We start from the raw sequence: 13,833 nt of genomic DNA, 5'->3' as shown, positions 1-13,833 counted from the left end.
CAGTGGCCAAAACATTGGTATTGTATCGGCACCGAAAAAACGATATTGCTCAATCCCTAGTTAGTAGTTTACATGAGAAAGATAACATTGTAATGAGCTTTAAGCTCACAGGAAATGACAAGGACACTGATTTTTGGAAAGATCAATACGTATTTTCAGCATGTGTTAAAAATCTTCTTAGCATTAAAAATGAAAACAAATGCCGTCACCCTATCTAAAGGGCTGCTTAACGAATATATTACATTTTTGTTTAAATTTATACTTTAACCTCCAAAACATGACACTGTAGACCCAGCTATAGGTAAACCTTGTGTGTTCTCTCTTCAAGGTATGTACACCCACTTCACTCCATAGACCAGGGGTCCTCAAACTTTGGCCCTCCAGTTGTTCAGGAACTACAATTCCCATCATGCCTAGTCATGTCTGGGAATGTCAGAGTTTTACAATGCCTCATGGGACTTGTAGTTCTGCAACAGCTGGAGGGCCGTATTTTGAAGATCCCTGAGTCCTAGACCAAAGGCATGGTGCAGTTACAGACACGTCCTCCCAGTTTCCAGGGGGGGGGGGGGGGTTCCGGATTCATGGGTTGTCCAACACACACACACACACACACACACCATACAATGACCTGTGAACTCATTGTACATACCTCACTGGAATATGTTTGGAGCTTCTATAATTGGCTGAGCACACAACTCTCTCTCCCCCCCCCCATAAGTACCTCCCCCCAGGGGCTCTGCTATATGTGCAACTTTCTTTACAATAATAAAAAACAGAAATGCCCGATGCCCAAACAAATACAAAAGATGCTTCCATGTTTCTGTACAATCACTCCTGGGAGATTTTGGCTGTAATAGTTTGCAACGCACATGGTGCAGAGCCCTGACCCTGGGGGGGGAACAGCTTTATACAAATATATATATATGTGCACTGCCTATCTACATCAACATACAGCTCCAGATTGCTTTACATCGGCCTCATTCTTGGCTGTGTAGCCCCCCCCAAGTTCCAGCTTGACACCCGCAATGGCCCCATTATAAGGACCAACATGACTTGGACTTCCCCCCCATGACTTTCACACCCGACAAGATATGTAAATGTCTTTGATCCTATTGGTCAGTGTATGTTTCAAGTCCATCAGAATGTCCAATCCCTGCACTTTGCTGTTCCGGCCACAGATAATTTGCTTGAAGGGTTCCTGCTCCAGCAGCGTCCTCATGTTTTGTAGGAAGTATCCTTCGCAGAACAGCGCCAGTTCACCGGCATTGTGGACCTGAAGGAGAGAACACTGGTTATGGCCTCCTGATACAACCCAAACATACAACATTGACTTAAAGCAGTGATACTCAACTCCTGTCTTTAGGACCCACTAACAGGCCAGATTTTAAGTATTACCTGGGGGGAGATGAAGACTAGAATACTGCAATCACTGAGCAGCAAATGATATCACCTGTGATGTGTTTCAGTTATCTTGCAAACCTGGCCTGTTAGTGGGTCCTGAGGACTGGAGTTGAGAACCAGCGACTTAAAGCGTAATTCCACTTTTGTTAAAGCGGTAGTTCCCCCTCCAAAACATTTTTACCCTTAGATTGATGCTCATTTTGTCTAGGGGAATCGGCTAGTTGTTTTAAAATCGACGCTGTACTTACCGTTGTAGAGAGCGATCTTCTCCGCCGCTTCCGGGTATGGGCGTTCCTTCTTGATTGACAGTCTTCAGACAGGCTTCCGACGGTCGCATCCATCGTGTCACGATTTTCCGAAAGTAGCCGAACGTCGGTGCGCAGGCGCCGTATAGAGCCGTACCGACGTTCGGCTACTCGTGACGCGATAGATGTGACCGTCGGAAGCCTGTCAATCAAGAAGGAACGCCCACTCCCGAAGACCATACCCGGAAGCGGCGGAGAAGATCGCTCTCTACAACGGTAAGTACTGCTTCGATTTTAAAACAACTACCCGATTCCCCTAGACAAAATGAGCATCAATCTAAGGGTAAATTTTTGGAGATTTTTGGAGGGGGAACTACCGCTTTAAGAAAAAAAACACATTCCCCTCTGGGTGAGTTATGTACATTGCAGGGAGTTAAATATTTTACTGCAAAGTTCCTACCTTTTGTTATTCTGGAGAAAAAAAGAAGTACATTTAATGGGAGTCATTTTAGTGTTGCCCCCAGCATTGTATAAATGAATACAAAGCTTCCTCTGATTGGCTGAGGAAAGGCAGGCAAAGGAACATTAGGATCTTTGCCTCAGCCAATCAGAGGAAGCTTTGTATTTGTTCATAGAATAAAAATGGGTGGGCGATGCTCGGCCCAGCTCGATTTTTTTTTTCCCTGATGGATATCTTATTCTGACAGCCAGCACCAGCGCTTGTCAGAATACTTGAGGAAAGCAGGCTGAGTTCCCAGCACAGCTAGAGAACTGACATGGTGTGTGCTCTCGTGCTTGGTGTGGTCAGTTTTTTTTTTTTTTTTCTAAATAGGAAAGCATAGTGACAGGATCACCAGGGATTTCGCATAAAGGAAGCAATACAAAGAGAACAGGAAGACTTTCTCATGCAAGTACATGGTATATCGGGAATATGAAATGTTGGGTTTACATATTGTTTAAGCTTTATCCACGATTGTCTCACCTTGGCGTATTTATAAATGCTGACGCAGTTGTCGGTGTCGATGTTCTGGGAGCACAAGATCTCACAGTGCCGCTGCAGAGCATCCAGCTGAAAATGACTCGCTGCGGACAGGAGCTGAAATGACACCACACAATACAAATGTAACCCACAGCGTTGAAATGACAGACTATGGAAGTAAAGCCAAGTTTAGAGTATATCTGTTCTACAATAAACCATACGCAGCACTCTCACAACAAGTAGCAGGTGGGTTGGTTCACTTTCCTAAAGAATTCTACCTATGCATTCCAGCTTCTCTTTTTTATATATATATATATATATATAATAACGCCACCTCTATAATAAATATAGAGGTGGTGCTTCCGTTGGGTTCGGCGTAGAATATGCAAATGACTAGATACACCGATTCAGAAACGTACATGCGCCCGGCGCATTTTTTTTATGTCGTTTACGTAAGGCTTTTTCCGGCGTAAAGTTAGTTGAACAAATAGCTGGCCTAGTCAATGTTAAGTATGGCCGTCGTTCCCGCGTCGAAATTTGAAATTTTTACGTCGTTTGCGTAAGTCGTCCGTGAATGGGGCTGGACGTGATTTACGTTCACGTCAAAACCAATACGTCCTTGCGGCGTACTTTGGAGCAATGCACACTGGGATATGTACACGGATGGCGCATGCGCCGTTCGTAAAAAAACAACGTCAATCACGTCGGGTCACCAATCATTTACATAAATGATGTAAATGTCATCCTCATTTGAATTAGGCACGCTTACGCCGGCCCCATTTACGTTACGCCGTCGTAACTTACGAGGCAAGTGCCTCTCTGACTTACGGCGGCGTAGCGTAAATACGATACGCTACGCCGCCTGAAAGATGCGCCGCCCTACCTGAATCTAGCTAATAAAGTGTACTGGGGGTGCTGGAAAGAAGTAAAGTCATGAGCCTATAAATACATCCAACAATCTTCTTACCTCCAGAACAGCGGACATTGGCACTTGTATGGATTCTGTACCACCAAAGTATAAATACTGCATGATCATCTACAGGAGGAAAAAAGGACAGTTAGTTATCCTTCAAAATGTACAGCATCCAGCAGTGCTGGGACAAGATCAACATGCCAAACTACGCCTCCTCCCCCAATCCAAAAAAATGTATGAGCATTACGTGTCAGCAAAAATCCTTCCCTCCACCTCACTTGATACTGCAGTGCCCAGGGCAGCCACCCCTGGTATCCAGTATTGGTCTCTACACCAATGGTGGTCCCTTGTTAGATGTTGAAGGACCTATCGTTTCTTATTTGGCTAGTCCATCCTCAGTGTAATTACTATAAGAATCCATGGACTGACTTGGCCCACCAGGCTCCATTTATATGCCATGGATACTCCAGCAGAGAGACCTCCCTGCCATAATCTATGTGTAACACCCATATTGCCACAATACATCAATACCCACTGCTGGCCACAAGATGTCCTCAGTCTTCTGTTTTGAAAGATGTCCAGGATCCCTCAACCTGGAAGACTGAAGACATACTGTGAGTGCTGGGCGTCACCGAGGTGCCCTTTATTTGGTGCCCTGTATCAGTGTGGACTGCCGAGTCTGGAGCAGACAGGAGGTTCCTGCAGTGTCCAATTAACTGGCTAAAGCCTTCAGAAAAGGCAAATATTAAAGTGTATCTCTAGGTAAAACCCATTTTATTTTTTTTAAGTTTTGGATAGAGTTCTGGGTACCATCATTTATAGGTAAAGTTGATCCAGGGTATATCCGATTGCCTCTCGGGGGATCAGGAAGGATTTTTTTCCCCTGCTGTAGCAAATTTGATCATGCTTTGCTTGGGTTTTTTTTTTGCCTTCCTCTGGATGAAATGTAGAAGAAAAGAGGTTTAACCTTAAACTTCGTTGAGGGTTCTTTACAGTAAGAGCGGTAAGAATGTGGAATTCCCTTCCACAGGCGGTGTTCTCAGCGGGGAGCATCGATAGTTTAAATAACTATTAGATAAGCACCTTGAACGACCACAACATACAGGGATATACAATGTAATACTGACACACATAGGTTGGACTTGTGTCTTTTTTTAACCTCATCTACTATGTAAATATAGGACTGTATACATAGGATTGTGTCCCCCCCCCCCCACCCCCCTTTCTATTGGGTGAACTAGATGGACTTTTTGTCTTTTTATCCAGACTAACTATGTTTAAAGGGGGGAAGGTTTTGCTGCTAGAGCCATTTTTGCATACGTTTAAAAAAAATATATAAATTTAGGCCTGAAGATTACATAAAAGCCCCAAAACATATATTTTTTGAAAGCAGACACTCCAGAGAATAAAAAAACACACGATATTACCGCAAAAGGTCCAGTAAATGCAAAATGTCAGTAAAAAAAAAATGTCACTTAAAGTGGAGCTCCACCCTAAAGTGGAACTCCCGCTGATCGGAACCCTCCCCCCTCCGGTGTCACATTTGACACCTTTCAGGGGGGAGGGGGGTGCAGAAACCTGTCTAAAGACAGGTATTTGCACCCACTTCCGGCCACACAGTCTTGGGCAGACTGCGGGCATTACGTCACCTTCCCCCCCCCCGTTGTGTGCTGGGAACACTCGGCTCCCAGTACACAGCGGGAGCCAATCAGCAGGCGCAGCGCAACTCGCGAATGCGCCGTAGGGAACCGGGCAGTGAAGCCGGAGCACTTCACTTCCTGGTTCCCTCAGCGTGGATGGACGGGGGAGCAGCAGAGTGACGAGCGATCGCTCATTCTCTGCTGCGGACGGTGCTGGACTCCAGGACAGGTAAGTGTCCTAATATTAAAAGTCAGCAGCTGCAGTATTTGTAGCTGCTGGCTTTTAATATTTTTTTTTTCCAGCGGACATCCGCTTTAAGTGAATTTTAGGGCACACTTTTGCAGTAAATGACCCAATTTTTTGCTAAAATATAAAAGACGAGGTTGCACCAAGTAAATAGATACCCAACATGTCAAACCTTAAAGAGTTTGTTAACCAAGAAAGAAAAGATCCTGTTCCCTAAAGCATTTTATACAGCACAGTGCTTGTGCCGTGTCATTTGGCCCCCTGTAACACCTGTATACCATTAAAAGTAAAAAAAAAAAAAAATCCAGTTTTAAAAAAACATAATAAAATAAATAAACTGCGTTGATCACAGAAGAAACTTTTTGACCCGCTACCTTCCTTTGCTCTCTGCCTGCTATGTTATGATGAAGAGGAGAGTGGGAGGAGTTTTGTGTAACACTTCCTGTCCTATGGTGACAACGCTGTTCCTGCATAAATACAGTACAGTGAGTGTTGTCACCCTCGGACAGGAGTGTGTTACTGACAGGATCACTGGGTGAAAATAAAGCAAACATAAAAGAAGATGAATGCAGTCACCACATCTATGGACGGGTAATCTTTGTTCCTGTGTATGATCCTGTAGCTGTTGGTTTAGTGGCGGTGATCTGACCATTGAGTCGGTTTATGTTTTGCAGAGGACAGATCTGTAGCTCATGTCCCCGGGTACATAGGGCCAGATTCACAAAAGAGATACGACGGCGTATCTCCTGATACACCGTCGTATCTCTGAGATACGATTTTCGTATCTATGCGCCTGATTCATAGAATCAGGTTACGCATAGATAGCCCTAAGATCCGACAGGTGTAAGTGACTTACACCGTCGGATCTTAGGCTGCAATTCTAGGCCGGCCGCTAGGTGGCGAGTGGGAAATTTTAGGGACGGAGCATGTGCAGTACGTTCGTGGTCCCCGCCCCATTTGAATTAGACGGGCTTGCGCCGGGCGGATTTACACTACGCCGCCGCAAGTTTACAGGTAAGTGCTTTGTGAATCATGGGATACGTTACGCCGCCGCAGCGCAACGTATTTCTATGTGAATCTGGCCCATAATGTTTATAACATTCTCTCAGCAGAATCTCTTCTCCAGATCCCCCTGTCCTGTGCTTTAGCTTTTCCTGTTCATCTGTATTCAATGGAAAACAAAGCCTGAGACCTGGAAGGGGGATCTCGCCTGATAATTATTACTGCGTCCCCGGGGCCACTCCATCTGGAAAAGTGAATGGACTGGAGGCAGCAGAAGAGTGCGGAGCGAGCCCATTACTGATAACTCCATGGCAGAGAGAACACCTGTGTTCCCCATCAATCCCGGAGCCAAGACATCGGCCTGGGAAGACTCTTCTCTGGCTCTGGGAGAACCAACAGGATGTTTGCTGCGGAATTTTCCGATTTCTTGGAAAGCGACAAACCTGGATGTGCTGGGGGGGTCCTCATGTCTCTGAATATTTCCACACGCATGTATCTGCCAGTATAGAATACTCTACTAGAACAGCGAAAGGAGAACACTTCCACCCAAAACTGATATCTAGCTGATGCCAGGCAAAGTGGAGACCCAGCCAAGAAAGAGAATCCCTCTCATGCCAACCACGGCGAATGGGCAGAGCAGAGACATTGCACAATCTCTGACAACAGACCTTCAGAGATCTTGGTGTGCCAACCTGGCAGCATCCATCCTTGACTTTCAGTTGTGGATGGGGGAAGATGAACTGAACCAACCCTAAGCAACTTGATTTTTTTTTTTTTTTAGGTTAAAGATGAAGGTTAAATATGGCAATAATTGCATAATAATATTGGATCAGCTTGGACCAATGTAAGTATGTATGAGCCATGCCTGTGGGATACCCTGGAAGCGGAAAAATCACTGTATTAGACACAGAGGGGTAGATCCACGTACAACGGCGCATTATTACGCCGGGCGTAGCTTATCTAAGATACACTACGCCGCCGTAACTTACCTCAAAGAATTTGCGCCGTAAGTTACGGCGGCGTAGTGCATCTTTGGCGGCGTAATGGCGCGGCATTCAAATCTCTGTGATGGGGGCGTGTTTTATGTAAATACGTCGTGACCCGACGTAAACAACGTTTTTTTTTAACTGCGCATGCGCCGTCCGTGGGGGTATCCCAGTGCGCATTCTCAAAATTAACCCGGAACAAGCCAATGCTTCCGACGGTGACGTCATTCTACGCAAATCCCTATTCGCGAACGACTTACGCAAACGACGTAAACATTTCAAATTTCTACACGGGAACGACGGCCATGCTTAACATTGCGTACGCCTCATAACAGTAGCTTAAACTATACGCCGGAAAAGGCTGAACGCAAACGACGTAAACAAATGCGTAAAAAAAAAATTATCAATAGATACGCCGGCGAAATTCTTTTGTGGATCTGCCCCAGATACTCCAGTGATCTCCACAAGCTTCCAGGTCCTGTGCCAACCAGCTGCCCTGCTTCTTACTGCACACAGGAGATCGCTTACTTGGCATGGGCAACATTCAGAGAACACTGCATTTTCTCAATGAATGTTCTCTGATTGTACAAGGTGGAAACTATGACGTCACCACCCTGTCTCTCTATTTCATCCAATCAGAGAACGCTTACTGCAGGAGGTTGCTTGCTTGGCATGTGCACCATTCAGAGAGCACTTTTCTAAATGAATCTTCTCTGATTGGACAAGGTGGCGATCATGATGTCATAACCCCACCTCTCCACTTTGTCCAATTAAATAGCACTTTGCATTTTCTCAATGAATGTTCTCTGATTGGACAGGGTGGAAATTATGATGTCACTACCTTGTCTCTCTACTTCGTCCAATCAGAGAACGCTTACTGCAAACAGGAGGTTGCTTGCTTGACATGTATACCATTCAGAGAGCACTTTCTATTTTCTCAATGAATGTTCTCTGATTGGACAAGGTGGAGATCATAATGTTACCACCCGGCCTCTCCACTTTGTACAATCAGAGAACACTTTGTATTCACTGAGATAATGTAAAGTGTACCCTAAAGGGTGTCCAGGCCAAACAAGCGACCTCCTATGCTCACAGTGCAGCAGGACAGCTGCTTGGCACGAGACCCAGAAGCTGGCTCGAGTAGCGATGCCCACTATATACTACAGTGATTTTTAAAGCTGAAGTTTTGATATGGCAATAATTACATAATTATATTGGATCAGCTTGGACCAATGTATGTATGTGCCATACCTGTGGGATCCAGGGGTGGACTGACCATTATAGCACTTGGGCACTGCCTGAGGGCCCCATGCCACTAGGAGGCCCCATCAGGGTTGCCAGCCTCAGTAAAACCAGGGACAGTATGTAAAAATCTGTGTTTTTTTACATCTGTCCCTGAAATGTCCCTTACCGGCATCCTTTTGGTCTAAAAATGCCAAGATTATAGCTGCCCCACCTGTCCAGTTCCTTTTCAGTGTGTGTATGTGTATTCTGTGTGTATGTATACTGTGTATGTATACTGTATGTGTGTGTCTGTGTGGCCCCATAATCTATTGCCTGGGGGCCCCATAATCTCCCATTGCCCGGGGGCCCCATGAGTTGTCAGTCCGCCCCTGGTGGGATCCTTTTTGAATAGTGGTCATCAAGCCTGTCCTCAGGGCCCACTAACAGGCCAGGTTTTATGTATTACCTTGGGGAGATGCAGACTAGAATACTGCAAACACTGAGCAGCAAATGATATCAGCTGTGATGTATTTCAGTTAGCTTGCAAACCTGGCCTGAGGACAGGGTTGATGACCACTGCTCTAGAACACGGTTTCTCAACTCCAGTCCTCAATAGGTCATGTTTTCAGGATTTCCCTCAGATGGAACGGCCGTGGTAATTACTAAGGCAGTGAAACTGATCAAATCACCTGTGCAAAATAATGGAAAGCCTAAAAACATTAGACACCACTACTCCAGTAATCTCCACTAGCTTCCAGGTCTCGTGCCAACCAGCTGCCCTGCTTCTTACTGCACACAGGAGGTTGCTTGCTTGGCATGGGCACCATTCAGAGAGCACTTTCCATTTTAGAAATAAGTGTTGTCTGATTGGACAAGGTGGCGATCATGTCGTCACAACCCCACCTCTCCACTTTGTTCAATCAGATAGCACTTTGCATTTTCTCAATAAATGTTCTCTGATTGGACAGGGTTGAGATCATAATGTTACCACCCGCCTCTCCACTTTGTCCAATAAGAGAACGCTTCACATTCACTGAGATAATGCAAAGTGTACCCTAAAGGGTTTCTGGGCCAAACAAGTGACCTCCTATGCTCACAGGGCAGCAGGACAACTGTTTGGCATGAGACCCGGAAGTTAGCGCCAGGGCTGTCTTAATGAGAGGGCACACCTGGGCACTGCCCAGTAGGGTTGCCAACTCATCCCTTTAAAACAGAACACATATGAATTACACAGGTTCCGAGGCTAATTTAATGCAGGAAAGGCACCAAGTGAGTTTAATTACCTCCTTAATCAGCCACAGAACCTGTGTAATTAATATGTGTTCTGTTTTAAAGGGATGAGTGGGCAACCCTACTGCCCAGGGGCCCTAGCTGCATGGGGGGCCCTGCACTTTCCCCAAAGCAGCTGTACCTTGAGCCCATGCTGCCCCGTAATTGGGGGCCCCATGATGGCACTGAGAGTGATACACTGTGGAGGCAGTCTGCCTCCTACCTACTTGATGTCTGTTTACCCGCACTGTCATCATTGTAGGGGCCCCAGAGCATGGCTTTGCCCAGGGGCCCATGATGCTATTAAGACAGCCCTGGCTAGCGGAGATCACTGGAGTAGCGATGCCCATTATATACTACAGTGATTTTTAGATTTCATGGGGATCCCACAGGTATGGCACATACACACTTACAATGGTCCAAGCCGGATCAATGTAACTATGTAAAAATTGGGACACAAACTCCAGCTTTACCTCCATGTTTTGCAAAATAAATAAATGGACCGATACTAATTATAATATATATATATATATATATATATATATATATATATATATATATATATATATATACATACACACACATACACACACACACACATATTTAATTTTTTTAAATTTTTTATAAATATATATATTTTTTCTATTTAAATGAATTTATTGATATATTTATTTTGCATTGAAGTCTACAAAGCTGTGCAACTGCAATCCGTGCAGTACTTTGACTCCTGCAGACTATTCCTCCAGCCATAGGCCCACCCAGGGATACAGACCTTCAGTGAAGAAAGTATATAATGGACTACAAGTGTGATCATGTCACAGCGCTTGTGCTCCATTGAAAACCACAGTACCATTGCTGTGGTGGCAGATGGGACTTGTAGTGTTTTCCTTCACAGATCCTGGAATGAAGGACGTGGTTTGTGACCATTTTTCATGTTACACTCTACACATGGGTTTAACATGAAACATTTACCATAAAGATGGACTTATCCTTCAGTGTAGCTCTAAACTTGCTGACAAAGTTGATATTATAATAAGGCTGGCAGTTATATCCTCCAACTTCAACATTCGTTATATTCACACAGGCTTTTTAAAGATTCCCTTTCACCCAATGGGGAATGTTCAGGAATTCTCTATGCAGGAAGTGGACATACCTGGAAAATGCTGTACTTAACATCTGTGATTTCAATTGTGGGGCAAGAATCCTCTCCATCGATTAGAGAATTCAGCAAAGATTTAAACCTAAAAATAAAAAAATAATATACATTGAGGATCTTATCCGATTTGAAAACAAATAAGACCAATTAATGTAGGCGTAAATTCAAATCACTTACACACCGATCCATCGCAAAAACGCATATGCGGTTTTGCCAAGTTTGCGGTGCAGTTTTCAAAGGATATGTGACTCAAAAACCACCCCCAAAAACGTACCGCAGTTTTTTTTGCAGCAATTTTACAGCATTTTCTACTGCTTTCAGGTTCAATAAGATTTTTTTTCCACTGCTTTCAATGGGAAGGTGCGGATGGAAACAGACAGGTGATCCGTTTCCATCCTACCGCCCCATAGAGAACAGCGGGCTGTGTCCATGTCTGCTCTGCATCAAACCTCTTAAAGAGACCCTGGGCCAGATTCACAACCGAGATACGACGGCGTACCTCCAGATACGCCGTCGTATCTATGCGCCCGATTCTTAGAATCAGTTACGCATAGATTTCCCTTAGATCCAACAGGCGTAAGTCTCTTGCGCCGTCGGATCGTAACTGCATTTTTACGCTGACCGCTAGGGGCGTGTATGCCGATACGGAAATTCACAAACGCACGCCCGGCCGACACAAACTTTCAAAAGAAAGGGCGGTTTAATGAGTAAACAATATCTTTGGTATTAGGGGGGAGAAATAGTTGGTGTCAGTTGGAGGAATAATGCCCCATTTTTGTTGTCAGTGGAAAGAACTATGCCTCATCGTTGGTGTCAGTGGAATTTAGACTACTTTCACACTGAGGCGATTTGCAGGCTAAATGCATCTTTGAGGCGCTGTAGTTGTGGTGTATACACCGCTCCTAGAGCGCCCCTGCCCATTGAAATCAATGGGCAGCGCCAGCGGTTTTAACCCTTTTTTGCCTGCTAGCAGGGGTAAAAGTGCCCCGCTAGCGGCCAAATACCCCCACAAAAGCGACGTACTTCATCGTTGGTGTCAGTGGGAGGATTTATGCCCAATCGTTGGTGTCAGTGGGAGGTCTAGTGCCCCATTGCTGGTGTCAGTGGAAGGAGCAGTGCCCCATTGTTGGTGTCAGTGGGGGGAGCAATGCCAAATTGTTGGTGTCAGTGAGAGGAGCAATGCCCCATTGTTGGTGTCAGTGGGAGGAGCAGTAGCCCATTGTTTAAACCCTTTTTCGGACGGTAGTGGTGGGGTTAAAAGCGCCCCGCTAGCGGCCAAATAGTGACGCAAAAACAATAGTAAAGAGACGCTAAAAATAGCAGCGCTTTACCGCCGACGCCCCCACCACCACAGTGTGAAAGTAGCCGAATAGTTTCCTATTGTCAAAGTCAGTGAGAGGTTTAGTGCTCCATTGTTGGTGTCAGTGGGAGCAGTGTCCATTGTTGGTGTCAGTGGGAGAAGTGCCCATTGTTGGTGTCAGTAGGAGAAGTGCCCATTGTTGGTGTCAGTAGGAGAAGTGCCCATTGTTGGTGTCAGTAGGAGAAGTGCCCATTGTTGGTGTCAGCAGGAGAAGTGCCCATTGTTGGTGTCAGCAGGAGAAGTGCCCATCGTTGGTGTCAGCAGGAGAAGTGCCCATCGTTGGTGTCAGTAGGAGAAGTGCCCATCGTTGGTGTCAGTAGGAGAAGTGCCCATCGTTGGTGTCAGTAGGAGAAGTGCCCATCGTTGGTGTCAGTAGGAGAAGTGCCCATCGTTGGTGTCAGTAGGAGAAGTGCCCATCGTTGGTGTCAGTAGGAGAAGTGCCCATCGTTGGTGTCAGTAGGAGAAGTGCCCATCGTTGGTGTCAGTAGGAGAAGTGCCCATCGTTGGTGTCAGTAGGAGGAGCAGTGCCCCATTGTTGGTGTCAGTGGTGCCTCAAAGGCCCGATAAAGGCAAGCAAAGGGCCATCATTTGGAGACCACTGCTCTAGATAATAACAGTCACTAGGACAAAAAGAGAGGCCCCCTAATGTCACTAACCATTTTATCTCAGACTCTCTGCTCTGCACAATGGGTCACATAAAGCTCTGGAATAAGAGTGCCACCCGACATGGAAATACATTGTAGGGAGGACTACAAGGAGAGCCAAAAGTCTTCTCCACCCTCATTACTATTACTGGAAGTTGCTGGATGTATGTATGTGGAACTATACCACTACAGCTACACTACATTACCTGTTGGAGGCCGTGACCAGGAGGACCTTATGAGCATAGAAGAGTTTTCCTTCCACCAGGAATGTGATGTCCGCCATCTCCTTGTTGTTCAGGAAGTGGGGATCTGTCAGACAACATACTATTAGTCAGATACCCCCATACTAGAAGCACATACATCTTTATTAGCAGGACTTGCAGTTCTCACCAAGCCGAGCGGGAAGGGCCCTGTGTATATCAGGAATCTTGGGAATTGGGCTGTCTCCATAACTATGAGCAAAGATGGCGGCCACTTGCTGCGACACGGCGTCACTCTGCAGAACAGACAGAAAAATGCGTTGTGTTACAATGTACTTATTTTATCAGTAAATTACAACTAATACTGATATTCCATTTTTTTTTTCTTATGCATCTTAGAGACTCCAATAAGCAGAGCTTCCGCCGCTGTAACTTACTTTTTTTTGTTTTAGAATCCTCAACGAATTTGCGCCGTAAGTTACGGCAGCGTAGTGTATCTCTTGCGGCGTAAGGGCGCGGAATTCAAATGGATGTAATGTGGGCGTGTTTTATGTAAATATGTCGTGA

At 45.4% G+C, this 13,833-nt stretch overlaps 1 protein-coding gene across 1 annotated transcript in view; it reads right to left on the bottom strand.

The window, feature by feature from the left end:
- Positions 1–642: 642 nt before the first annotated feature.
- ABTB2 (ankyrin repeat and BTB domain containing 2) overlaps positions 643–13,833 on the bottom strand; it is a 143,255-nt gene continuing 130,064 nt past the window's right edge. The window contains exons 12-17 of the mRNA XM_040328097.1: positions 13,457–13,562; positions 13,273–13,375; positions 11,060–11,147; positions 3,593–3,661; positions 2,629–2,742; positions 643–1,273 (exon numbers count right to left, since the gene is read on the bottom strand). Of these exons, the coding sequence (XP_040184031.1) occupies positions 1,076–1,273; positions 2,629–2,742; positions 3,593–3,661; positions 11,060–11,147; positions 13,273–13,375; positions 13,457–13,562 (678 nt within the window). The 3' untranslated portion in view covers positions 643–1,075. The remainder of the gene's footprint in view (positions 1,274–2,628; positions 2,743–3,592; positions 3,662–11,059; positions 11,148–13,272; positions 13,376–13,456; positions 13,563–13,833) is intronic.

The sequence above is a fragment of the Rana temporaria genome, chromosome 11, assembly GCF_905171775.1.
Source record: "Rana temporaria chromosome 11, aRanTem1.1, whole genome shotgun sequence".
NCBI classification, from domain to species: Eukaryota; Metazoa; Chordata; class Amphibia; order Anura; family Ranidae; genus Rana; species Rana temporaria.
The sequence above is the reverse complement of the archived record's forward strand: the minus strand, read 5'-3'. Positions and strand labels throughout refer to the sequence as shown.